This window comes from Typopeltis vanoorti, chromosome 8, assembly GCF_054136105.1.
Source record: "Typopeltis vanoorti isolate ZY-2024b chromosome 8, IOZ_Tvanoo_1.0, whole genome shotgun sequence".
Taxonomy (NCBI): domain Eukaryota; kingdom Metazoa; phylum Arthropoda; class Arachnida; order Uropygi; family Thelyphonidae; genus Typopeltis; species Typopeltis vanoorti.
The window spans coordinates 71280083-71307962 of NC_143556.1; the positions used below are offsets into that span (position 1 = coordinate 71280083).

Genomic DNA, 27880 nt, shown 5'->3' on the forward strand with positions numbered 1-27880 from the left:
CTTTAACATAAGTGTTTGATTTTTGAATGTTACTTTAATATTTTATATATATACTTCATATCTGCAAAATGCACATAAGCCTAACAAATAACAAGGGCTATAATTTTTTATGGTACTACTAAAGTAACTAATCTCTTAAGAAATTCTAATTAGGTGTGTTAATTATATGAAATTAGAAGTGCTTCTTTTGCTTGTTATGCAAAAATGTTTTTTAAAGTATGCAAATTTATTTTCAGCAAAACTGTTTATGAAAATTCTTGGAATGAAGTATCTACCCATATATTCTTTGTCAACAAGTCTGGACTTTGGATCATGGATTATCTTATACCTGAAAACAAACTTAGCTGACTATTTTCTTACCTCACTATGTACAGAAGATAAGAAAGGGCTTGTATTTATTTTGTGATTTACTACAAACTGAATTAATACATTTTTTGTAGTGTGCATGATTTGTTAAAGATTAACATGAAGCACCTGATAGTGGAAGAAGTGCCAATGGAAATTAAAAATATTGAAGAAACTGATAAACAATTAAGTGAAAATGAAGAAATTAACAAACCATATATGATTTGTTGTATTCAGTTACCTTCAAGACTGGGGCTGATAGCTAAGTATTTGATTCCTCCTCTTGTTATGCTCACTGCATTTCTATTCAGTACAATCTGTTATATAATAGTTGCTGCACAGCATTATTTAAATGGTCACATGTGGTGGTTTACATTAACTGTCATTTTCCTTAGTATCCCATCTGTATTGTTTATAGTTAATGCAAGTATTCTTTTATGGGATCAAGATTTCAGTATTGTAAAGAAACTACTTTGGATTCTGCTTTACATTTTTAGTGCAGCTGGTCTTCTTTTATGGCCATTTTGGAGGTAAGTGTTCTAATAATATAATTTACTGTAAATAAGTGATTTTTGTATTGTTAATGTTCATCTCTGTGAGATATTAAGAGATATTTTAATTAACCATAACATGTTTATTATATATAATAATAAATTAATCATAACATGCTTATTAAAATAATAACTAAAGCATAAATTGTATATGTGTATATATATATATCATGTGATTAAATTAGTCAATTTTATCTTTAGAGACGTAATTAATTTTAGGTTGTCAGTGTTGTCACTCATATGATAAATGCCTTACCAAACATTTGAAGGAAATAAATATACATTGATTTTTCCCATCTGTTACTACTACTACTACTACTTTTATTACTAACATTTTCACCTGTCATTTTATATTATTTCCTTGTATTTCCTAGGAATACAGGAAAAGCGCTTTCTTTTATCGGGATGGGGGAGAATGTGGCCAAAAAAATTCAAACACTACTTCTATTTAATATCTGATCCCTGTGTCTCTTGAATTTGAGATTATGCAGATCATAGCGTTTGAAAAATATATTGGATTGACACTGCTTCGGGGACATCTCATTTATCATGTTCTAGTTCTCATCCCACAGATTCCTTAAGCTGAGAGCAGGTGATCAGTTTGGTCATAAAAAATGTATTATTTTAAACTTAGAAATGCTATCTCAGTTTGTTCAACCTCTTTGTATCTGAAACCTTATACAAACCTGAAATACTGAACAGTACATAACATTTTTTCATCTCTTTAGATATAAGTCGCTGATCAGACCACACTTGGACTATTGTTCTCAGATTTGGTCCCCAGGATTTGAAGGGGATAAATTAACTGTGGAAAGGATACAAAGACGGATGACAAAGATGGTTTCAGGACTGTACAAGGATAGTTATGAGGATCGGCTGAGAGAATGTGGACTGCAGAGTTTGGTGGATAGAAGAAGGAGAGGTGATATGATTGAGACTTTTAAACTGTTGAGAGGTGGTTACAGGGTTGACACTGGGGAGTTCTTTCGCTTGGTTGAACAGCGGGAAGGAGTGATGACAAGAGGCCATCCCTGGAAGTTACGAAAGGAAACTGTGAGCAAGAGGGTAAGGAGTGGTTTCTTTGTGTGGAGGGTGGTTGAGCCGTGGAATGCATTGCCTGATGGAGTGGTGGGAGCAAGAACAGTCAGTGAGTTTAAAGAGTGGTATGATAGATTTTGTGTTTCTCAGGGGGGGGACCTCCCCTCGATGAGTCTTGACAGACTTTGTCTTAGGAAGGACCTCCCTCGATGAGTCTTTGACTCCTTGGAGGCCTGAATAATAATAATAATAATAATAATATGTCGCTCGACCCAGTAATATCTCTAAAGGGATGAAAAAATGTTGTTATGTGAACATTACCTATACTTGTATTGTCTCCTGTAGATTGCATGATGGAAGTGAGATACAAAGAGGGATGCATCCTCTTGTGGCCATCTTCATGCTCTGGCCTTCTCTGCGAAATGGTATAAATCTGGAATCCTCTGACCAAAATAACCATTTTTTTATAACTTAACAATTCATTTGCATATGTATTAATGTTGTTCTTTGCTTCTGTTGTGTCTAAGAATTAATGGTTTATTTAATGACTTCTGAACTTCACATGATATATTTTTTTTGTGCATGCTCAGATATGTGGTTTACTTCTGCTTGAGTTTTGAGTCAGTTGCTGAATAGTAAGATTGCATTTTAATCTAAGATGATTGTCATGCACTATTGTTTCATGTATAGTTTTGCTTAAAATGGATATCTGTAATCTCTTTTGCTGTTAAAATGATTTAGCTTTGATAATCTGATTTTCCTTAGTTCTTGTTGTGGATTCCTGTGCTTATTGGGTACCAACTACTAGTTGTCTGGTAATCAATTACATCAAATGTTTTATCTATCTCAAATGGAGTGTTGGTTTTTGGCTTATGCAGACTCTATTTCAAAGCTAGAGAATATCATGCGAGGTGAACACTATAAAATGAATAGATTTTTGTCCAAGCAATATGCTATCTGTAGGGATAGCAATATGCTATCGATGTGCATACAAGAAATACTATCCCTGTTTTCAGTGCAGTCCTCTGATATACTAGAATAGTATATCAGAGGACTGCTATACTAGAGGACAGATATACTAGAATAGTTTGTGTACGTTTAGAGAATTTTTTTGTAGTTATATTGTTATCAATACAAGCATCTTGCTTGATTACTTTAAATTATTATTAATCAGATTTATTTAATTGAAGTCTCATTTTTGAGACTAGTGATGACATTGATGACTGAAGTATTTTTTAAAGTTTAAAATTTAGCTTAACTCTTTCTTTACTAAAGTTATGAGAAATAGAAATGGCTTGTGCTATATTTCAATTATAGCATTTTTGAAGAATAACATACATGTTGATAAAAAAAAAAAAAAAAAAAAAAAACTAGATTTTAATGTCATCAGGTTTATGAGGACATTTCCAAATTAACTAGTTATTATGTGGAGGTCAGAGGATTTTTTTCCATTGAGAAACTCAGGTTTTTACCTCTCCATAAAAACACAAATCAGCTAGAAAATGTGTATCAATGGATGTTGGTAGGCAGGTTAAGGACAATTAACTGCTTATCAGAACAGTTAATTTTTCTTTCCAAGGCTATGATATGCCAATAGAAGATGGGATATTTCTGTTTTATAGTATTTTTTGTATTTTATAGAAATGTTGCTGATTGTTCTAATCTAGAATTTTTTTGGGAAGAAGAGAGAGAAAAATCATACCCCAAAAGGTTTATCATATAGTAAAATAGGTTTATTTTTTTAATGCTGCTCCGAGACTTCAGTAAAGTGAAGTGGCTTAATACTTGATTTAGTAACAGCTGATGAAAATCACATGGTATCAAATCACCTTGCTCTTGCTGCTAAAGACATTGACATACATCTCTGCCACCATCCCTGTAGTAACATGATGTTTCCATCCATTTGCTTGCAAACATAGTTATTAATTTATGTCAGTTGTCAAAAAGCTTAACTCTGTCAGACTTTTTTTTATTATGAGTATGTGAAAATAATACATATGAAAGAATTTAAAGACAAGAATCAAACCTGGAGATTCAAGCTCAAGCAAAGTTGTCTACAAGGATAGAAAATCACACCTCCATGGTGGACTCAGGTAGTTAAAGAGGCCGTTGAAAAAATATGAATGCTTATTTAAAAAACAAACAAACATTTTTTAGCAAGTAAGTCAGCCAGCATGTTCTCTAAGAGAATACATTGGGGAAAAAAAAAAAAAAAAAAAGCAAAGCAGCACTGTATAAAAGTAGGTAAACAAAACTACTGGGAAGATTCTGGTCAGAATATAAAAATAATTATCAAGAGAAGTGACAATGTTCTGTAGTCTGTTGAAAAAGCTTAGGAATGGTGGAGAGAGTACTGTAAATGGAGTTAGGGATGGAGATAAAGATATTCTAGACGTCTGAAGCAGGGCTGGTGCTACCGCATGAGCAAATTGGGCATTTGCCCAGGGCTGCAAATTTTCATAAATTTATACAAAATTTTCAGGCGTATTATTTTTTTTAAATATTTTTTATTTATATTACATGGCATGAGTTGAATATTGATTGACTAAGCAAGTTCCTCATGTGCGCTCACATTCACAATCATGCAGATTTGCTTACTTTGCACATCTTAGAACTTTTGGTTGCACCATTGGCATGACGTGACTACCGTCATAGTGAAGCATTTGACAAATCTCGTTAATTGTGTCGGGATACGGAAGAAAACGATTATCAGGAGCTCGATACCATAAAAGAAAAGCGGAAAAAGACTAAATATACTATCTGGTATGCAGTGGGAAAGCCGTATAGAAGCCTTTCGTCCCATTCGACATCAACTGGGAGATATTTATGACTTCTTATTGGAAATCGCTGCTGACGAGTGTATGGATAAAATGGCTAGACATGAAGCTGAATATCTAGCATTGAAATTGCAGAATTTTCAATTTCTCTGTTCTGTTGTTACTTGGCGTAGCATTTTAAACTGTATTAATACTGCCAGTAAAATGCCACAACAAATTAATATAGATATTTCAGCAACTGTATGTGAGTTAGAACAAGTTATACTTTATTTAAAAAGACACCGATCAGACGAAGGCTTCGAAAATATTGCAGTCCAGAAAGCTCGTAAACTACATTTTTAATATTTCTTAGCAGTGCCTTTTCATTTTCGTGAGTGAAAATAACGAACAGTGAAATATTGTAGAAATGTAAATAAAATTAAAATTTAAAAACATTGGAACATTTCTTCCCACTTCTAATAGATAAGGCATTTCAAAAAAACTTTTTTACGTAGGGGAGATAAGGGGCATCAAATGCATGTCTTGCCCAGGGTAGCATAAACTCCATCGCTGGCCTTGGTCTGAAGTAATTAATTTGAAAGATTGTTAAATGAAACAAGCAGTGACAGAAAATATTCAAGAGGAATATTTTCTGTCAGAAGAACTTATCAACACATGAAGTATAAAAAGCCATCAAACACCTGAAATGTGAAAGAGCTGAAGTAGATGATATTTGACTAGACAAATATAGAGGTATAAAATGAGGAGATAATATTCAACCACAAATGCTCAAATATGGAAGTATAAAAGTTTATTGCAGCTGCATTACATAATTCAGAAGGCCTGATCAGGGGGTTGTATTCTGGATGACTAGAGTAGAGCTCTCATAGTACCCATCTATAAAAAGTGAAATAAAACAATGTGAGAATTACAGGAATTTTCTCAGTGTGTATTCCAGATAACTTTATGTAAACATATTTACATAAGAGACTACAAAAATTGTAGAAGAGAAACTTGGAGGACAGTCTGAGCTCACGCCAAATAGCAGTTGTCAAGATCAGAATCTACTTCAAGACAAATAGTTGAGAAATTATGCAAATATAACAAGGATCTATATTTGAGTAGCGAAAAAGATATAGCAAGGGCCAAGAAAGAATCTGTTCAAAATGCTATAATTGTATGGTGTAAATTGGCCAGCCTGGTTGGCCGAGTGGTTAGTATATCTGCTTTCCAGCCAAAAGGCTGCAGGTTTGAATCCCACCGTGAGCATGGATGTTTATGATTGTCTGTGAAAATACTAGTGGTGGTGGGCAGTAGATGGCATTGGTGTAGATGATGCAGTTCACTGTAGTTGGTGGATTGAGTGGTGGAGACAGAGAGTTGTAGAGTATGTGCCCTCCCTTGATGAGTCTTTGGACTCCTTGGAGGTGGCATGTAATAATAATAAATGGGACTTCATATGAAGAAATGCAGTCTATATTTCATTTGCTAGTCAGTAGTTAGAATTGAAGGAGGTATACAGAAAGATTGACGTTAAATTAGGTGAGATACGAGCATACATTATCTCCACTGTTATTCATCAACTATATGAATCACATTAGGAGAGAAAGACCTGATATCAAAATTGGAAATATTCAACTGAACTCTTTACTTTATGCAAATGATGTTATATTCTTAAATAAATCTAGTATAACTCTGCAGGTTTCCCTAACTAAATTGAATAACTGCTATAATAAATTTGGTATGAAAATTAGCCATAAAAAGACAGTTGTGGAAAGTTTTCCTTCTTGGTTACAATGTATATTATCATTACCATGGAGTTGGTAGACTCATTAACTGTTAGGCTGTTAACTTCACATCAGTTGGTATTGGATTAAGACAGTATAATTTCTTATCAAGTGTAATATGCTGTAACCAAGCAGAAAACTTTCCAGAGTATTTAATAATAAGGTGACACACTTTTTTCTTCTTTTACATAGAAAATACATGACTTCTGCATTGATTTTACTTTGGACTTCTTAGGTCTAGCTCCCACTGAAGAGACTTCTATAAAATTCGAAACTGGTCTGGGTAGTGACCCCTATCATAATGTTTTTTGCATTACTGGTTACTAAAGCAGTAATAATGATGAGTTGATGTGAGTAACAGCCTCTTATACAAGTAGACTGTTTGTGTATTTATTTCATGCTTTTGTGTGGGTATAGGATTGAAAAAAATAATCATTTCTTGTCAAGTATAATATACAATAAACAGACTAAAAATAAACAGAAATATTGAAAACATCAATCTTATTTTGAATAGTGAACCTATAAGACAAGTAAAACATTTCTATTTAGGCACAATTTTTAGTGAAGATGGCAAATTAAATATGGAACTATTCAACAGAATAAGCAAAGCTGATATAGTAAGGAGTCAAATGAATATATAGAATAGGAGAGAAATTAGTGAAAATACTAAACCAGCTATGTATATGACAGTGTTCAAATTAATTTTAACTTATGGATCACATACTGCAGACTAGATATGAGAATTCTGAGAAAATTAGGGGAGTGAACAGATGCCATCAGTGGCATAATCATATTAAAAAAAAAAAAAAAAATAGATGTAAGGAACTTTACATTGTTTGCATTCAGTAATATGTGACCATACCATCTGCACAGCAATTGCAGATGGTATGGTCACTCAAACACAGAACTGAAGAGGAAAAGTTAAAAGTTTAATGAGAGGAAAGAGACCAACCCATTGAAAAACTAAAATGTAGGTGAATTGATGCAGTTAGAAATGAAGACTGAAATGTAAGATCTGATGATATTGGAGTCCTGACAGATAATGGACCAATTTGGAGGGAAAATCTCAATAGGAAGTTGCTACTGTTTACATTAGCAACTATCATATTATGAAGAGTTTACATTATTACTATCATATTATCCTAAAAATCCCTTGAGGGTACATATAAGGAATTTAAGGATAATGAAAATAATATAGTACTCAACAAAGCTATATAACTTAACTTTTGTCAGATGTGATAAAACTTAATGTCAAAAGGATCGTTGTCAGCAGGGTTAATGGTAAAACTTTACTGTCAGAAGCTTCATTTTCATGTTTTTTTATTTTTTTATAGGTATATGAAAAGAATATACTACTCAGCAAAAGCCATATGGGATGAGGAACATAGGCAGGAATACTTGGACCAATACTACAGCATTGCTGATACAGAAACAGTACTGAAACTTTCATCAGCATTTTTAAACTCTGCACCACAGTTGTTGCTTCAACTTTATGTTCTGCTTTCCAATCCAAGTGAAAGTCCTGCTGCTGGTATGAGATAATTTTTTATTTTTATAAAAGTAATTTAATTTATAAATTGTTTACTTTATTTTTACTTTATGAATTCTCTACCCTTTAACCTCGTAAACCATACTTTTCAGAGCTTGCATACTGAAAAACAATTTTTTATATCTGAACTGAAATGCTCATCTTGGTTTGGAAATAATTTTATGGACCAGTAATATGCTTGCATTAAATGGATGCTCTGCATCAATGTCTGTGAATTAAATTAAGAAATTCTGAGAATTGGGTTAGAAATAAAATACTTGATCAAAGACTGGAGATCACACATATGAGAGTTCTGAGAAAGAGGGGAGTGAACAGATGGCATCAATGGCAGAATCATATTAAAAATGAAGATATTAAGAATGAACTTGATGCCATTAGCATTCAGGAATGTGTTGGTAGAGTTAATTTCAGATGGTATAGTCACTTAGGCAGAATGCGAGAGGAAAGGTTAGCAAAACAAGTGTTTTTTGCCAGGATGGCAGGAAAAAAGAAGTAGAGAAAGACCAAGATCTAGGTGATTTGATAAAGTGCTTTAAAAGATAAAAATATAAGATCTGTTAATATTTAGAGTCTTGATGGAATGCAGATTAATTTGGAGGAAAATTGTCAATAGGAAGTTATTAATGATGTAAATTTTTCATGTAGTACTATCATAATATATGGTACATTAGCACTGTGGTTAAGCTAAAGATTTTTTTTCTCTTTTTATTAATTTTATATTTATTTTGCATAAGCAAACAAAGTAGAGGGTCTCACAGCAGGCAATCTTGCACCTAAAGATAAACACAAACATCCATGCTCACACCAGTATTTGAATCTGCAGCCTGTTGTTGGAGAGGAAATGATAACCACTTTGCCAACTAGGTCAGTTGACAAATAGATACCGAAAAAAAAAATATTAGTATATAGTAACATGACTTCCAATCCATCATTATATACTGCCATTATTGGTTCAGTGCTTTGCTTGAAATGTTGGCAAAGTTTTTTTCATAGTATAGAAAAGTTGTTTGTTTATAATATAATGTAAATAGGGGATATCATAACTTTTTTTTCCCCTTTAATTTCACAAGGTTTAAACTCTGAGGTAAGTTCATTCAATTACTTCCAAAAATACTAGGGCAATTTGGCATTTCTTGTAACAACATAATAATGAGTTTTTTTTTTCCAAATAACACTTATCTGGATACAAATAGGATTAAATTTCAAAAATTGACAGCTCACACAAATATAATTAAGGTCTAATTTCTAATTTGTATAAATTTCTTATATCTAAGCAAGATTTCGGTAGCTAAAGATTAAAAAAAAAATTATAATTATTATTGTTATTACATGGGTACCTCTATGAAGTTCTAAGACCTTTCCTTGAATTCATTCCATTCATTCACTACTCTCTGAGTGAGAAATCTAGTCTGCATACCTTGCTAACCTCACTCTTACCCAACTTCTAGGGATGACCTCTTGTTCTCCCCCCCCCCCCTCTAGCCAAGTACTAAAACTTTTCCCCTTCAGTAAAAGTTTCCAGTTTGTTAAAGGATTCTGTTTAGTTTTTGCCAAATCTTAAATTTTTGTTAAAAATTAATTTGGTATAAAAATCATAAAAATTTCATTAAAATTGGCAAATTATTTTTGGAAATAGCTAATAGAATAAGCAAAGCTGGTAGGGTGGGATATCAGTTGATAAATTTATATGGAATAACAGATAAATTAGACAAAACACTAAACTATCAGTATACTTATGTAAACTGTCAGTATATTTATGGATATGAGAATTTGATTAGAAATAAAACAGTTGATCAAAGACTACAGACCAGAGGCATGAATGTTCTGAAAGAATTGGAGGAGTATGAGAACTATGAGAGCTCTACTCCAAAAATCTGGAATTCTACCTTCTAACCAGGCACTCTGAATTAAGCTGTATAGCCATCTCAAAATATCAATGGCAGAATCAGATCAAAATGATGATGTTAGAAAGGAACATGACATTGCTATCATTTTGGAAGACGTGAGTAGAGCTAATCTACTTGTACCAAGTTTGGGTGCCGGAATGGCAGGAAAAATACCCAATGGATGACAAAGATCTAAATAGATAAGTGTGTTAGAAATGTTAGATGTGACCATGTTGGAGACCTGACAAATGATAGATTAATTTGAAAGAAAATTGTTATCAGGAAACTAATAATAATGCAGACTTAATCACATACTGTTATTATATGTTGTGCGCCTCTAGATTACATGTCAAGAATTTTTTGATGATCACATTATCAAATCAGCAGCACTTGCACTTCTCATCCATGTACTTCTATATGATATTTTTCTTTCCTAATCTTAGGAGTACTTTCATAAGTAATAAATAATATTATAATAATATAATATGCCAGCCTGGTTGACTGAGTGGTTATGTTAAAGATACCAAGCAATTTTAAACTTGGTTTTACTCCATTTTTCCCAAGTAAGCAAACAGACAAAAAAATGTCAAGTTTGCGCCTGCAAGTGATGCAAGACAAGCTGATCCTACAGGTAGTGCGAGACCAGGGCAACTCGTGGTAGACGTGGAACAAGCTCCGATCACTAATCTTAATATTTACCCTTAATGCCAAAACACATCTCCAATAAGGGGATGTATGATGTTTTGTATTAAAGGCATCCCCTTATTGGAGATGTGTTTTGGCATTAAGGGTAAATATTAAGATTAGTGATCGGAGCTTGTTCCACGTCTACCACGAGTTGCCCTGGTCTTGCACTACCTGTAGGATCAGCTTGTCTTGCATCACTTGCAGGCGCAAACTTGACATTTTTTTGTCTGTTTGCTTACTTGGGAAAAATGGAGTAAAACCAAGTTTAAAATTGCTTGGTATCTTTAACATAATTATACCCAAGGTAAAAATACTTTCTACGACTGAGTGGTTAGCTTATCTGCTTTCCAGCCAAAAGGCTGTGGGTTCGAATCCCTTTGTGGGTTGGATGTTTGCGATTGTCTGTGAAAATACTAGTGGTGGGCGGTAGATGGCGTTGGTGTAGTTGTGATTCATTGTAGCTGGTGGATTGTGGGTGATGGAGATAGAGAGCTGTAGAGTAATTGCCCTCCCTCAATGAGTCTTTGGACTCCCTGGAGGTGTCAAGTAATAATAATATACTATAATCATTATAACATTATAATAAATGACATTAACAAATGGATTTAATTTGTTAATGTCATTTATGTATTTTTATTAGTATAAAATTTCTGAATAGCAGAGTAGAAAGTGAATCCCACAAGGCATATAAAAATGTTTTAGGAAAATTTTTTTTGGGAGGGTTCGAATCCTTCTGCGCTTGGATGTTTGTGATTGTCTGTGAAAATACTAGTGGTGGTGGTGGTGGGCGGTAGATGCCATTGGTGTAGTTGTGGTTCATTGTAGCTGGTGGATTGTGGGTGGTGGAGATAGAGTTGTAGAGTAAATGCCCTCCCTCAATGAGTCTTTGGACTCCCAAAGACTCCCGTGTTCCAACATAAAACAAGTGCACATGTTTGCAATGTCTATGCAAACATGTGCATATGTTTGCATGGAGAGAAGAACGCAAGAAATAAAAAAACCTCATTTACTATTATCATTGAGAGTGATATCTTCATGCTAGTTCAGGGTAAAGAGAGTACAGGAAATTGGAAGTGACCATCACTTAGTTTTAAGTAGGATAAAACTGACATTGAACAGAACAGTATGTTTAAAAAAGAATTAAAGTTGAGCAGCTTTTACAGGTAAAGTGTAGACTCACCTATATAAACATTAATGAAGAAAGAATGAAACAGTTTGAAAACAAGAACCAAATCTTGATGTCTCAGTGGCAAACTCTAAAAAAAACATTGATGATTCAACTAGGAAGGCATGTGGTGAAGTTGTCTGCAAGGATAGAAAAATAAGAACACTAATGCAGACACAATTTAAAGAAGCAGTCCTGGAAAAGAAGAAAGCATACCAATCTATAAACCAAGGAGTAAGATAGGGATGCCCTCTGTCACCAACACTTTTCAATATTTATGTTAAATTTTCCCAATACAGAGAAAAATGTAAGAGAGCTAAGATGTGTAAGAGTAGCTAAACAAAGGTCATGGAAAGATTTTGGTAAGTGAAGGTAAATAACAGGAAGGTGGCAAAATATTTTGGGTAGCTATTGAAAAAGCTTAGAAATAGAGAAAAGATTACTATAAAAGGAATCAAAGATGATCAAGGTGATATGAAAAATTGAGGATTACTCAAGACATCTAGGATGTCTTGAGTAATTACTCTGAAAGACTGTTAAATGAAACAAGAAGTGACAGAACTGTAGTAGAAAATTTTCAAGAGAAATGCAAACAGGAGTATGTTTCAATATTTGAGGGAGAAAAAGATACAATAAACTCTGAATTGAAAGAATTTGAGAAGGAATTTTCTATACAATCCAGGTATAGAAATTTCCTGGAATAACAAAATATATACACTATTATTTGCAGATGATCAGGTTATAATATTGGGCAAGAAACAAATTTTCCCAAATTTGCTGGAAAAAAAATTTCATCAAAGATTATTAAAATTTTTAAATAAAATATATACAAATGGACAAATACCAATAGAATGGAATACAAGTATAGTAATACCTATATTTAAAAAAGGGGATAGTATATATTCAATAGTTTATTGAATATATATACTACAAAATATATAGTAGAATACTTAATGAAAAATTGAAAATATTCAGTGAAAAAATATTAGAATGTCAAAATGGATTTAGAAAAGGACACTCTACAATGGATGCAGCTTTCTGTTTAAAACTACTTGTAGAAAAAAAAGAAGACAATTTAATTTAGAAACTCATCCTTTGTTTATGTATTATGAAAATGCATTTGACAAAGTAAAAAGATATATATACTGTTTGATATATTACAAAGAATAAATATACCTAATATTTTACTACATGCAATATTAAATATATACAAATATAATGAAATAAAAATAAATGAAAAAATGTCTGAGGTCCAATCTATAAACCAAGGAGTAAGACAGGGATGCCCTCTGTCACCAACACTTTTCATTATTTATATTAATGAAATATTAATACAGTGAAAGTTAGTAATGATGTAAATTTTTCATGTAGTACTATCATATCCTATACACCCCTTGAGGGTACATGGCAGGAATTTGATGATGAAATACCTTAAATAATCCAGGTATAGAAATTTTCTGGAATAACAAAATAAATACACTGTTATTTGCAGATGATCAGGTAATAATATTAGACGAGGAAGACAATTTACAAAGAGCAGTATATAATTAAATGTTATAGTAGAACAGTTTGGAATGAAAATTTCCATAGATAAAACTAAAACAATGGCATTTTGTGGACAAACTCCAGTTAGAAGTAAAATAGTTATTAATAATAAATTAATAGAACAGATAAATACTTTCAGTTATCTAGGATGTGAAATATCATATGAAGGAGAAAAAGACATAAAATTAAAAATTTCAAAATTTTTACAGATTATAGGCCCGATAAATAGAACACTCAATCCAAATATAGTACAAAAAGAAACATGCTCGAAAATATACAATACTTTAGCAGTGTACCCACATTATTATATAGCAGTGAAATTTGGGCAATAAACAAAGAATAAAAACAAGTGAAATGAGATTTATGAGAAGAACTGCAAAATACACATTATTAGACCAAAAAAGGAACAAAGATATTTTAAAAGAACTGAAAACAAAATCAATAGAAGAAAAACTAAACAGTTATAAACAAAAATGTATAGAATATGTAAACTGAATGGCCAACACCCGATATCCTAAACAAATACTAAAATATAAACCAATTGGAAAGAGAAGGCCTTGCAGACCTCAAAAAAGGATGTTGGATGGATAATGAGTCCGGAACAGAGACCAATATGGTCTATACCCGTAATTAGTGCTATGATGATGATGAGGTAGAAAAAGCCATTAAACTTGAACTGTGGGAAGGCTAGAGCAGATGATATCTGACCAGAAATGGTCATAATGGAGGTATAAAAGTTTTGCAGTGGCTGCTCTGCTTAATTCAGAGGGCTTGGTTAGAAGGTCAAATTGTAGATGATTGGAGTCGTTCTCAGATTTGAGGAATAGCCTCTCATATTTGTATTTGCTGCAGTGCAATAGAGTGGTCTTCTTGTAGTGTATCCTGTGGTGGATGTCCAAAGCATGGTCAGCAAGTCCAGAGTGGCCGTAATGGTGGAACCGGATGTGGTCCTTGTGTTCAAAAATTCTGATATTGGCTGTCCTGCCTGTTTGGCCATAATAGAACAATTTGCAACTGCAAGGAACCTGGTAGGTCTAAGGAATGTGGCTGGTCTTTGGGAGTGGATAAGGGATGTCAGTTTTTTTGTGGTTTGTAAGTGGTTGTAAGGTTGTATTGTCTTAGGATTTTTTGTTAATTTTTCAGATGTGCTCCAGATATATGGACTGGTGATAGATTTTGTGTAATCTCTGCTCTGAAGGGGAAGAGAGGGAAGGGTTTGCAGTTACAGGATTTTAGTATTTTTTGGATTTTGTTGGGATTGTAGCTGTTGGGCTAAGAAAGTGTTGAGAATATGGTCAAGTTCAGTGATTAGGGCACTGCTATCAGAACTAATTAATTTTACCTGTTATATAGGGATTTTATAATCCCATATTATTGGAAGGTTGGAGGGTGAGTGTTTGTTAATGTATCTACCAGTATATGTGGGTTTTCTTTAAATGGAGAATGCCAGGGATTCATCAGGCTGGAATATAATCTTAGTGTATAGGAATGGGAGACTTGTTTTTCTTTCCTAAGGTAAACTGGATCCTGGAGTGTTGATGGTTTAGATATGTTAAGAAAATTTTGATTCTATCCAGGCCACATGGCCAAATGGAGAATGCATCATCTATGTAGTATAGCCAGACAGTGGGTTTATGTTGTGCAGAGTTTAAGACTTTTTCTTCAAAGAACTACATGAAGAAATTGACCAGGGGTGGCGAAAGTGGAAACCCATGGCTGTCCTCGCTATCTGTTTGTAGAATTTCCCTTGCCAAACAAGATAGCCTGAGTTCATGGTAAACTGAAGCAGGGCTGAGATATCAGGAAGAAATATAGCTCAGATGAGATCTAAGGTGTCTTTGAGTGGGACATTAGTGAATAGGAGTGTGAGGATTTCTATACTGGCTTTAAAATGGGCCTAGTTTTTTATATGTAAAGGTATGTTGCCAGTATACTGTGTAATCACTTTGGCTAATTTGTATGTGGGTGAAGCAAAGCCATCCACAATGGCACATTTTGTTTATGGATTTTTGGTAGTCCATATATCCAGACGAGGAGGAGGGGGGGTCTAGAGTATATAGTTTTAGTTTTGTTGTTTTTGATATCTTTCAGCTCTTCATATTCTTTCCTTGTGAGGTTGGTTTTTAGTGGTTTTGCATGAATAAGTACACTGGTTACATCTAGTCTGATATGGGTAGGAATCTGAAGATACCTTGTTCTACTTGGATCATTATTTCTTCTGCAGTAATTTTCTTAAGTGCTAGCACAGAGTTGTGGCCATGAGTGATTATGCTAATTGCTTTAGGGCAAAGGATGACAACAGTGCTTTGAGGTAGTTGAGGCTTGAAAATTAAGATTTTTGGTAGATTTTCATATTTCTTGGTGTGGCAGCATCTTATTTTTTGAAACTCTGTCTGCTGAAGCGTTCAAGATGTCAGAAAGGATCATCCAAAGGTCGACAACCAGCATGCCATCGAGCTCTCTTCTAGTGTATGAATAGCTTCACTTGTGTCGCCAAATAGAACACAAGTAGTGGCAATCTGTTCTTGTAAAAAAGCAAAGCTAGTGTGCTTGTATATGTGAAGAGCCTTTGGTGAAGTAAACTGGTCTTTCAATTTAACATAATTTGTGGTGACATTATTATCCTGGTAGTGCTTTAAAGAGACTAATCTATTCAGTTGTCTGGATAGCTTCAATTTCAGCTTATCATATTGACATGCCTTGCATGTGATTGAATCTGTGGATATGGTAATTCTAGTGGACAGGCTATTCATTACTATTATTTTTCAGGAAATAACGTATACTAAATATGAATTATAATTTTAATTAATACTTTCAGATTAATACTGTTTTGTGATTCCTGATGATGGCATTGTAACATTGCTGAAATATAGGAAAATATTAATTAAAGCTATTATAATTAATATTTAGTAGTCATTGTTATTTCCTGAAAAATAATAGTTATGAATAGCTAATGTATATGCCTATCTACTAGAATCCACTATTATTCATCATCTACATGGATCACATTATGAAAGAAAGTGGCATTAAATCTGATATTAGAATTGGAGATATCAAACTTGGATCTTTGCTTTATGCAGATGATGTATTCCTAAACACATCCACTGTAAGTCTCCAGGATTGTCTAACTAAATTGAATGACAGCTGTAACACATTTGGCACAAAAATCAGCAATAAAAAGACCAGAATTATGAAAATAGACAGGGACATAGAATACTTCAGCGCTTCTGAAAAGCTGAAGTATTCTATGTATTCTAATCACCTATGTTCCTATAGAACAAGTAAACATTTCAGCTATTTAGGCACAGTTTTTTTGTGAAGATGGCAAGTTAAATCTGGAAATAGATAACAGAATAAGCAAAACTGGTTTGATGGAGAGCCAGTTTAATAAATTTACCACAATCCTTTGATTAATGCGCGTAATGCGTTCTTTAAAACAGGCGCATTAACTAAAACTGCACTAATCGAATATAATAACCTATTGGGAAAAGTATAATTCGTTCCTGAAATTTCTTTTTTGACCCTTAATTTTTTTTTTATAAAAGAATTAGGGTATGATGTCTCAGGGCCTAGTTAAAGGAAAACCATGAAGCTGAAAGTCAATAAAACATATTCAGAATATAATTTGATTATTTTACTTCTTAACAAAGAGTTGAGCTAACATAGTTTGGCGAGCATGCTCTTTCTTTTTTTCATACAACTGACGGTATGGCCCTATTGCCCTCCTCTGTGAATTTTACTGCTTCTCTCTTCACCATGGTCAGCCTCTAAGCATATTGCTGCTTAAAAACTTTGGTTGCACGAAAAATATTTTCAGTTTATTTCTGTGAAATCTCTTTGGGCTTGTTAGTGATTAAATTTCTTCATATTCTTCAGGATTTTTCCACTGTGCATCTAAATTTACAGGTCAGAATTACTCAGTTTCTCAGAATGAGATTTAATTAACTTAGATTCATTTGAAAAGTCTCTAAAATCATTTGCACAATGTGGAAGAATGTGCTTCCAAACGGCTTGCATATTGCTGGCAGTAATTTCATTTGACTTTGTGACTTTATAACCAGGCTGAGATTTCTCTGATTTGGCCAGAAAAGTTTTGAAAGGCATTTGCTTCCAAAAAAGGCCAGTTTCATCGACATTAAATAATTGTTGGTCACAATAGCTCCTTCTTCCACAGTTTTCTTAAAATCTCTGGATAATTTGCAACCACCTCCTTATCTGCACTTGCAGCTTAGCTTGTGATTAGAACATTATGTAAGTTATTTCTCTTTTTGAAACACTCAAACCACCCAGCACTAGCATGGAATTTTTCTTCTTTTTCATCATTGATAGCAATTTCTTTCAAAGTTGCAAAGAGACGTAATGCTTTTGGTTTGATAACGTCAGTGCTTAGTGGGATCCGTTTTTGGTTACAATCTTCGATCTATATATATATATGTATATATATATATATATATAGAGAGAGAGAGAGAGAGAGAGAGTGGTCTTCATGCATGATGAACTTGAAGCAGCCTTACGTTTCTGTTTGTATTCAGCAGCTTTGCTTAAAGTTGCACTTATAGTTGATTCACCCATTTTTGTGTTCTTGTCCTGTCTTTGCTCTGGACTCACCTTGTTTAGTTTTCTTTATTATTTCAAGTTTTTCTTCCAGTGAGATTACTTTTCAAATAATTTTCACACTTCCACTTTTTTGCTCACTATTCTTTTACTCATGATGAAAGGTTGGGAAAATGCTTTAAAATAAAAAAGTAAGGAAAACAGTTGCAAAGGAGGCACAAGACATGATCAGCAAAACGCTATGTAATTAGTTTCTTTTAGGCTTGCACGGTGATTCGAGTACAATTTTGAAAATTATGGAGACAACTGTGTTTGAGTAAAACTTTAGTTTAATATAACTAAACTATAAAACTAAAGTTTTACTCAAACACGGTAGTTGCCTCCATAATTTTCAAAAATGTGCTATGTAATTAGCAGACGACATAAATTTTGGCAGGAAATTTGGAACATAGTGTACATGGAAATAGTGTAGTATGCCATTAAAAAATAACTTTGTAAAATGTTTAAAATCGGTAACTAAATTATTTCATCCTGGTGAGTGATTTTTTAAAATAGTTAGCTATTAAAAATGTATAGATAGAAAATTTTTAAAATCTGTAGCATTTATTTTTAAGATGTATATAGGTGCACTAATCGAATTTTAGAGGCACATTAATTGAATTTGGATATAGAAAAAAAATGACTCACTAATCAGGGGTGCATTAATCGAGGGATTGCTGTATATGGAATAAGAGAGAAATTAGCCAAAACACTAAATCACAACTATAGCAGTATACAAAACAATGTTCAAACCAGTTTTAAGTAATGGATCTGAGAGTTGGGTTAGAAATAAAACATTAAATCAAAGATTAGAGACCACAGATGTGAAAGTTCTTAGACAAATTAGGAGCCTCAACAGATGGTTGAAGACATTAGGAAGGAACTTGACATTGTTTGCATTCAAGAATGGAATGATCACTTAAATAGAATGGGAGAGGAATGGTTAGCAAAACATATTTGCCAAGATGGCAGTAAAAAGACCCCAGAAGACCAGGGTCTGGTGGATTGATTCAGTCAGAAGTGCCTTAGAAGCACGAAATGTTAGATATCACAATATTGAAGTGCTCAAAAGTAATAGATTGATTTAAAGGAAAATTGTGGATAGGAGATTGTTAATAATATAAACTTAATCATGTAGTGTTGTCATAGTAGCTTGAACACTCTCAAGGGTACATATCAGGAAATTGATGATTTTAAAATTTTTGCCCCAGTATCAAGGGGCATCTTCAGTATTACTTTCAAATTAAACAACAAGAACAGAAACCAGTATATTCAACAATGACACGTGAATTGCATGTACATGAAGTTGAGCATCATGGTCTAATTATATTAAGGTTCTAATAAAAATAACATGAACAAGATTTTTTTTAAAAAAGTATAAATAAAAAATTTAATATAATTAAATTTAAGTTAAATTATCCCATAAAAGGGATAATTTAAGTCCATCATTTCTATTTAGATTCAGTCAATATAGCAAGGTCTCACAACTCTCTTTGTATAAGCGTTTCAAGAGATTACTTTTTTTTGGCAAACCTTAAATTTCTTCCAAAAAATTCGGTGTTTGGTGCCAATGGTGTGCTCCACAAGTCCCAGTTGCTCTGGCTTATAGAACTTAACACAGAACTAAATGTTCATCACAACACATGACTACAGATCTACCTGTTTGGCCAAAATACGATAACTCACACTGGCAAAGAATTTGTGCACACAGAGTGGGCTAAAAGCAGAAGTTTAGCCAAGCCTAGAAAAGTAGATATCCTGTTGATAGGACTGAAGTATACTTGTAGACCAATGGATCTAAGTAGTTTGGCTATATCTTTGGAGACGTCTTTAACATAAGGTATGGTGACACAATGGATCACCTCTATATCACTCTGTTTCGATGAGTGGCAGAGGACAAGGAAACTCTATAATTATTATCTTGTTGATATATTTTCCAGCGAAGGTTGGTCGATTAGTAGAGCCTCTGCTATTAATGGCTCAGCAAAAAGTTAAGCAAGTTTGAGCATGGTTAGTAGTTGGAAGGGATTCAATGGCTCAATGCTGTTGGCACACTCTCCCTCGATGAGTCTTTGGATTCCCTGGAGGTGTCACATAATAATAATAATATTTGGTAAAACCATTAATAACGGAGGTGTGTTTGGTGGCAATGGTGTGCTCCACAAGTCCCAGTTGCTCTGGCTTATAGAACTTAACACAGAACTAAATGTTCATCACAACACATGACTACAGATCTACCTGTTTGGCCAAAATACGATAACTCACACTGGCAAAGAATTTGTGCACACAGAGTGGGCTAAAAGCAGAAGTTTAGCCAAGCCTAGAAAAGTAGATATCCTGTTGATAGGACTGAAGTATACTTGTAGACCAATGGATCTAAGTAGTTTGGCTATATCTTTGGAGACGTCTTTAACATAAGGTATGGTGACACAATGGATCACCTCTATATCACTCTGTTTCGATGAGTGGCAGAGGACAAGGAAACTCTATAATTATTATCTTGTTGATATATTTTCCAGCGAAGGTTGGTCGATTAGTAGAGCCTCTGCTATTAATGGCTCAGCAAAAAGTTAAGCAAGTTTGAGCATGGTTAGTAGTTGGAAGGGATTCAATGGCTCAATGCTGTTGGCACACTCTCCCTCGATGAGTCTTTGGATTCCCTGGAGGTGTCACATAATAATAATAATATTTGGTAAAACCATTAATAACGGAGGTGTGTTTGGTGGCAATGGTGTGCTCCACAAGTCCCAGTTGCTCTGGCTTATAGAACTTAACACAGAACTAAATGTTCATCACAACACATGACTACAGATCTACCTGTTTGGCCAAAATACGATAACTCACACTGGCAAAGAATTTGTGCACACAGAGTGGGCTAAAAGCAGAAGTTTAGCCAAGCCTAGAAAAGTAGATATCCTGTTGATAGGACTGAAGTATACTTGTAGACCAATGGATCTAAGTAGTTTGGCTATATCTTTGGAGACGTCTTTAACATAAGGTATGGTGACACAATGGATCACCTCTATATCACTCTGTTTCGATGAGTGGCAGAGGACAAGGAAACTCTATAATTATTATCTTGTTGATATATTTTCCAGCGAAGGTTGGTCGATTAGTAGAGCCTCTGCTATTAATGGCTCAGCAAAAAGTTAAGCAAGTTTGAGCATGGTTAGTAGTTGGAAGGGATTCAATGGCTCAATGCTGTTGGCACACTCTCCCTCGATGAGTCTTTGGATTCCCTGGAGGTGTCACATAATAATAATAATATTTGGTAAAACCATTAATAACGGAGGTGGGCTTGATGTGATTTATTTCTTGCCAGAGCAGCACTTCAGTGGAGCAAAGGGAGTGCTTGATAGACTAAAGTCTTAATGGTGCCAGATTTTGGACAATGTGATAGTGTGTAAGAGGATGAATGTAAAGTTCAGTATTTGTTTTCTTTCTGAATACTGAGAAGTAATAAGAGATCTAAAAATATTATTTGATTGTTCTCTTTTAACTCGAGTGAACTGGATACGATGGTGAAAGATGTTCTTATTGACAAACTTTTGTAGATTTGTATGGAATCGACATCAAACCATGAAAACATCATGAACACATCTGTACCATGAGGATGGATTAGGAAGGATGCTAGGGCAAAAATTTTATACTAATAAAAATACACGTCAGTTAAATCCATTTTATGTTATTTATTAATTAACATGTCTTACATTTCTATATGTCAAGTTACTTTGATAAATTTTGGCTTAAAAAGGCACCGAGGACATGCTTATGGGGGTATTCTAGAACTAAACCTTTAGAAGTGAAAATGCTGATGGAACTGATGTTCTGGCCTTTAGTGTGGGTTGTGCTAGCCTTATCCATTCCACTCAAGTCCATTCATTCGTCAGCAACCATCTTTGCTTAAACCTTCACAATAGTAAGCCTATTAGTAGCTCGATATATTTTCCAACCAACAAGCATTAGATTATCAGAGGAAACTATCTGGGTGAACTAATCTAGTCAGGAGTTGAGGTGTAGCATCCGCAGAGGGTGGGCCAAACTTGTGTGGGATACTAAGGCAGGGCTTGGTGGTAGATGAGTTTCACAGCCCAATATAATACCATGCTTTTGCTTATTAGGAGCAGGCAAAAACATTCTTTCAAAATGTACATCATACATTATGGAGATGTAATATTTCTTCTTTTGTAGAAAGTTTTTTTGCCCATGAAATTATATTGTTATAATCCTTTACCCACTCATAAGTAGATAAAGTTTGTGTATGAAGTATCTTCATTGCTGGGCTATTTGTATATAGAAGCTGTTGAATTCACACTTGCCTCAGTATCTCATAATGCAAAGCACACTTCTTTTCCAACATGTATATTGAAATGCATTAATGGATGTGTCACTACCCAGACCAGTCTTCAAACTTTATTGAGGTCTCATCAGTGGAAGTTTGACTAAGGAAGATACCAGGGTTAAATCATGAACCATAATATATAGCAATATATCCATCCTAAAGGAAGTGTGTTTTGCATTATGCAGATAGTAAGGCAATTGATGTGAAGCCTTCTATATACAAGTAAACTACTTGTGAATATACTTCACATGCAAACTTTATTTGCTTATGGTTGGGTCAAGGATTGCAACAAAAATATAATTTCTTGTCAAAAATATTTATTTTCGATTTTCAAGAGTACTACTTTAAAACAGTTATTCAGCAGACTACAAGATGGTATCCAAGTCAGTTAACATGTTCGCTGCCAACTACGAGTATACTCGTAGTTCGTATATGAGCTTCGCAAGCCAACTACGAGTATACTCATATGTTGATTTAGGGACCTCCTATGTTATTGTATATATTGTATATTATATATGTTCCTCAGAAGCCAACTATGAATATACTCGTATGTCAATTACCAACCTCCTATGCCAAGTGCGTGTTAATCCGTAGTATAACACGTAATTTGTAAATCAATTTAAAACTAATAAAATCAATAAAAATAAAAACCAATCAATAAAATAAAATAAAACAATTTATTCAAATTAAGAATGGTACATTTTAAAACAATTTTCCACGCACAATGGTGGTTTTTCCTGGCAAACAGGACAATAATAACGTGTTTCGCATGTGTTTGTTTCGTGTACACGCACGTCATGGCTTTGTCGGGCGATTCTTTTTTTTCTCTTGGTGGTAATATTTCCAAATAATGAAAATCCCGATTCCTCCTGATATTCTCTGATGCTGTAAGTTCATCCATTCCAACAAAAACTGAGATAAATTGATCTCTAAATTTTAACACAGTCATTGCATTTCCAGTAATCATGTTATAAAATTTATGGGCATTTTGAATGTATACCTCAAAAATGCATATTGCCAATTTCTTTGGCCATCTAATTGTCTTTTGTAAGTGGAATAGTAAGAAAGCATTTGATCAGAAAGATCGATTTCTGACATCCCCAAATTATAATCCCTAATGATGTTTGGTTTTAATTGAAATTAGCATTCTGATTTTGCGTTTCAACCATTTCAAATTTGTGCATATTTGAAATGGAAAGAACTTCCCTCTTATCCTTCAATTTGCTGACTACAACAGGACCTCTTCTTTGCCAGACAAATTCCCCTTTCTTTAGTTTCTTCTGAATAACATCTGGTGGATTGTTTTTCCTATTATTTATCAGCGTTCCACACACGTACGATTTTCTGTCGGTAAGCGATTCCATCAGAGCTACAGAATTATAAAAATTGTCCATATGCAATACATAACCCCTGTCTAAATATTCTTCCATCAAGTGGAATACAATATCATATGCGTGACCCATTTTCGCTAAAGAGGATTCTGATTTTCCTGTATAAATTTTTATTTTTATCACTAATCCATTTGATTCACATAGTTCATAGAACTTCACGCCACATTTATGTTTTTTGTTTTTTATGTATTGCCGAAACGCCAGTCTATCATACCACAACACCATTGACTCATCAATACGAGATTACTCGTAGTTGGCGTATGAAACAAAATTCTGTCTGATAAGCCGGCTACGAGATTACTCATAGTGACCTTGAAGACGTAAAAAGGCTTGGCATGCGGGAACAAACTATGCCTGAGGAGCGTGGCAGCGAACATGTTAATAAATAATCTTGCTAAAACCACTATTCTGCTAGTTCTGTCTAGAAGTCGGAGTAGTGGTATGTCAAAGGTGGGAAACAGTACTGAGGCCACAATTTGCAGAGGAGTTGTGTAAAATTTTCATGTATATTGCTTAGTAAGGAATCTATTGCAGTACTGTATTTTCCATGCCCCTCCCAATTTCATCTCACCTAAAACTAACCACTATGAAAAGTCAAACAAAGAGGAAAATATTACATACTGATAAAGATAAACCTCCCCAAACCATACAGATTCACAAATGTGTTCTTAGTTCTAACCTCAGTGGTATATGTTTCCACCATAGTTTGTTTGATTTTAATCCAAACACTAGATCTCTTCTTCACTGGTTATACTGTGACTGTGTTTGACAATGGCGTTTATTTCTTCACTCCCAGCGCACGCGCACACACACACACACTCACCCTTGTCCATACTTTGGTTTAAGGAAATTGACAACATATTTGTTAATAAATAAAATTTATTTATTTTTCTATATTTTGCAGAAGTCAAATCGGCATCATCAGGGATTAATATACTTGTATTAGGCACATGAATCCAGGCACACTTAAGTAAAAAAGATGAAAAACTGGAGGGATGCAGAAAGATCTAAAGTCCTACAATTACGGCGCCTATTGGCTTTGGTTAGGTGTTCTTCTTCAATGGACTGATTGTCTGCAGATGAGGGGGAGAATCTGATACAACCATATTTGTTTAGCTTGGGATAGTTGGTGAGACCTGCAGCTGATTTGAGGAAAAGCCTCTTGAACTTGAATTTGCTTTGGTAGAGTAAGGTGGCTTTTTCCCCCAACAGATTTTCCCCCAGGGTACGATCTGCTAATCCTGAGCAACCATAGTGGTGGAATTCTATGTAATCTTGGTGCTCTAATATACGTAGTTTGAAGAAGTTTGAAAAATTAACAAAAAAGTCACCAACGTCTCCAAGACCACCCAAAAACAACGTGGTTAATCTATCCATTGCCGTCATTGAAATAGTTGCTGTCGACATACTCAGCCGCAGCCAAAACTTCACCATTGCACCTAGATACATACTAGCCAAAGATTTCACGATCCAGATTGAGTGTGGAATCTACACCCTTCTGTGAAAGATGAATGAAAAAGTGAAAAATTGAAAATCTACACCCTTCTGTGAAAAAGATGAGTGAAAAGTACTAAATTATGACTCCATGTACGCACACACAGATTGCAACCATTCATAGACTACTAAAAAAATTTTACTACCTGGCTATCAGACATACCCAACAAACTAAAACCCTACAATTCCAGACCCCCCCCCCCCCCATATTTATAGACTTCCAAAAATCCATTAAGAGGATTTTTGATTTTCTCCATTAAGAGAATCCATCAAAAATCCATTAAAAATCATTGGGCATAGAGGTACATCTTAATGTACCTCTATGCCCATTTGTAGATGGAATAGACTAGATGAGAATATAGACTAGAATAGAATAGATGGAATAGACTCATCAAACTAGCTAAACATTTAGCCAAAGTGCTTTCCTGTGCTACTGGCAATACCAGTAAAACTTGGACTTGTGATGAGTGGTAAAGCTGGTGAAAGTCTTGATCATTACGCAGAATGAATGCTCGTTTATAAGTATACTTTTAGAACACATTCATACGCATTTCACTGATGTAACTCTAGTGATGTTATTTATTTCTGAAAAACTTGACACAAACTTGCTTTACAAGATTCTCGAAACTACAAAAACATTGTAATTTGCTTTCAAACACTAATGTTGTACTTATTCTTTCACTTCTGGCACATTTAAAAAAAATGGATACCACACACAGCAGAAACTTTGCTAATGAAGTCCTAAACGTCGTCTGCTTCTGTCACGACTGCAGCGCCTCCTCGCCACCAGTACACAGTTTAAAGAGAATTCGCAAGTATTTGACAAAAATCCTTACACCTCATCACATAAAAAACTCAGCGCATTTTAAGTCCAGTGTACAAGACTTCACACTCTGCCACACTGACTTAATGATCAGTTTCAATGTCTCCTCCTCATTCACAAATGTCCCACTTAAAGCAGAATTTCCTCCTGATATTTCAGCCCTTTTTCAGTTCACTATGAACTTAGGCTATTTTGTTTGCCAATGAAAATTTTACAAACAAATTGAGGGTACCCCCCCCCCCCCAATTCACTTTTTCATGGAGACATTTGAAAAGAATGCCCTTAACTCACTATTTGGCTGTGCTATGTGGACGATGTATTTGCAATTTGAGCACATGGCCGGGACACCTTACACACTTTCCTTTCCCATTTGAGCAGCCAACATCCAAGGATTTAATTCACAACTGAAATAGAAAACAACAACAGTCTGCATTTCCTAGACATCCTAGTTACAAGACAACCAGGATCCCTAAACTCTTCATAGTCTACAGAAAACTTTCTCTCTCTCTCACACACACACACACATATATACAGGTAGATACATCTATCAACATTAACATCATCCCCTATCCCCCCTCCCCTTTTAATAATTTGGGACTATAAAACCTTAATTTTCTAGCCCCAAATTGTTGTCTGTTTCACTCAAGAAGCTGTTTTACACCCAACCAACTCTTTATACAAGTGAGTTTTCCAGGTAATATTTCATCATCATCATCATCATCATCAAATTCCTGTCATGTACCCTCAAGGGGTGTACAGGATATGATAGTACTACATGAAAATTTACATCATTACTAACTTCCTATCTACAATTTTCCTCCAAATCAGTCTGTTACTTGTCAAGACTCCAACATTATCAGATCTTATATTTCTATCATCTAAGGCACTTTGTACCGTATCAATCCACCTATATCTTGGTCTTCCTCTGGGTCGTTTTCCTGCCAACCTGGCAGAGTACACTTGTTTTGCTAATCTTTCCTCTCCCATTCTATTTAAGTGACCATACCACCTGAGATTAGCTCTGCTAACGCATTCCTGGATGCTGACAATGTCAAGTTCTTTCCTAATATCCTCATTTTTAATATGATATTGCCATTGATGCCATCTGTTCACGCCTCTAATCTTTCTCAGGACTCTCATATCTGCGGTCTCTAGTCTTTGGTCAAGTGTTTTACTTCTGACCCAACTCTCAGATCCATAAGTTAAAACTGGTTTGAACACTGTCTTGTATACAGCTAATTTAGTGTTCTGACTAATTTCTCTCTTATTCCATATGAATTTATTCAATTGACTTCCCACCATACCAGCTTTGCTGATTCTGTTATCTATTTCTTTATTTAATTTACCATCTTCAGTAAAAATTGTGCCTAAGTAGCTGAAATGTTTTACTTGTTCCACAGGTTCTCCATTCACAACACAGTTGACATTTTCAATGATTCTGCCTATTTTCATTGTCTTTGTCTTTTTATTGCTGACCTTCATACCATATCTATTACAACAGCTATTCAATTTAGTCAGAGAATCTTGCACACTTGTAGCGGATTTATTTAGAAGTATAACATCATCCGCATAAAGCAAAGAGCTGACATTAACATCTCCAATGTTGATATCAGGTTTAATACCACTTTCCTTCATAATGTGATCCATATAGATAATGAATAACAGAGGGGATAATGTACATCCTTGTCTCACACCAGATTTAACATTAAACCATCTTCCTGTACTTCCTTCAATTCTAACTGCTGACTTACAACTCAAATAAAGACTAAGTATTGCTTGATATAATGCCCCATTCACACCATACAACTGCAGCGTATTGAATAGCTTCTCTCTTGGCACCATATCATATGCCTTTTCCAAATCGACAAAACTTAAATACAGATCTTTGTTATATTCCCATGCTTTCTCGACTATTTGTCGTAAAGTGA

The 27880-nt window shown here is 34.3% G+C and overlaps 1 protein-coding gene across 1 annotated transcript in view; it reads left to right on the forward strand.

Moving 5' to 3' along the window:
- The first annotated feature begins 321 nt into the window (after positions 1-321).
- Positions 322-27880, forward strand: part of LOC150104090 (XK-related protein 6-like) — a 33013-nt gene continuing 5454 nt past the window's right edge. The window contains exons 1-2 of the mRNA XM_090396395.1: positions 322-875; positions 7812-8008. Coding sequence (XP_090252521.1) covers positions 466-875; positions 7812-8008 — 607 coding nt within the window. The 5' untranslated portion in view covers positions 322-465. The remainder of the gene's footprint in view (positions 876-7811; positions 8009-27880) is intronic.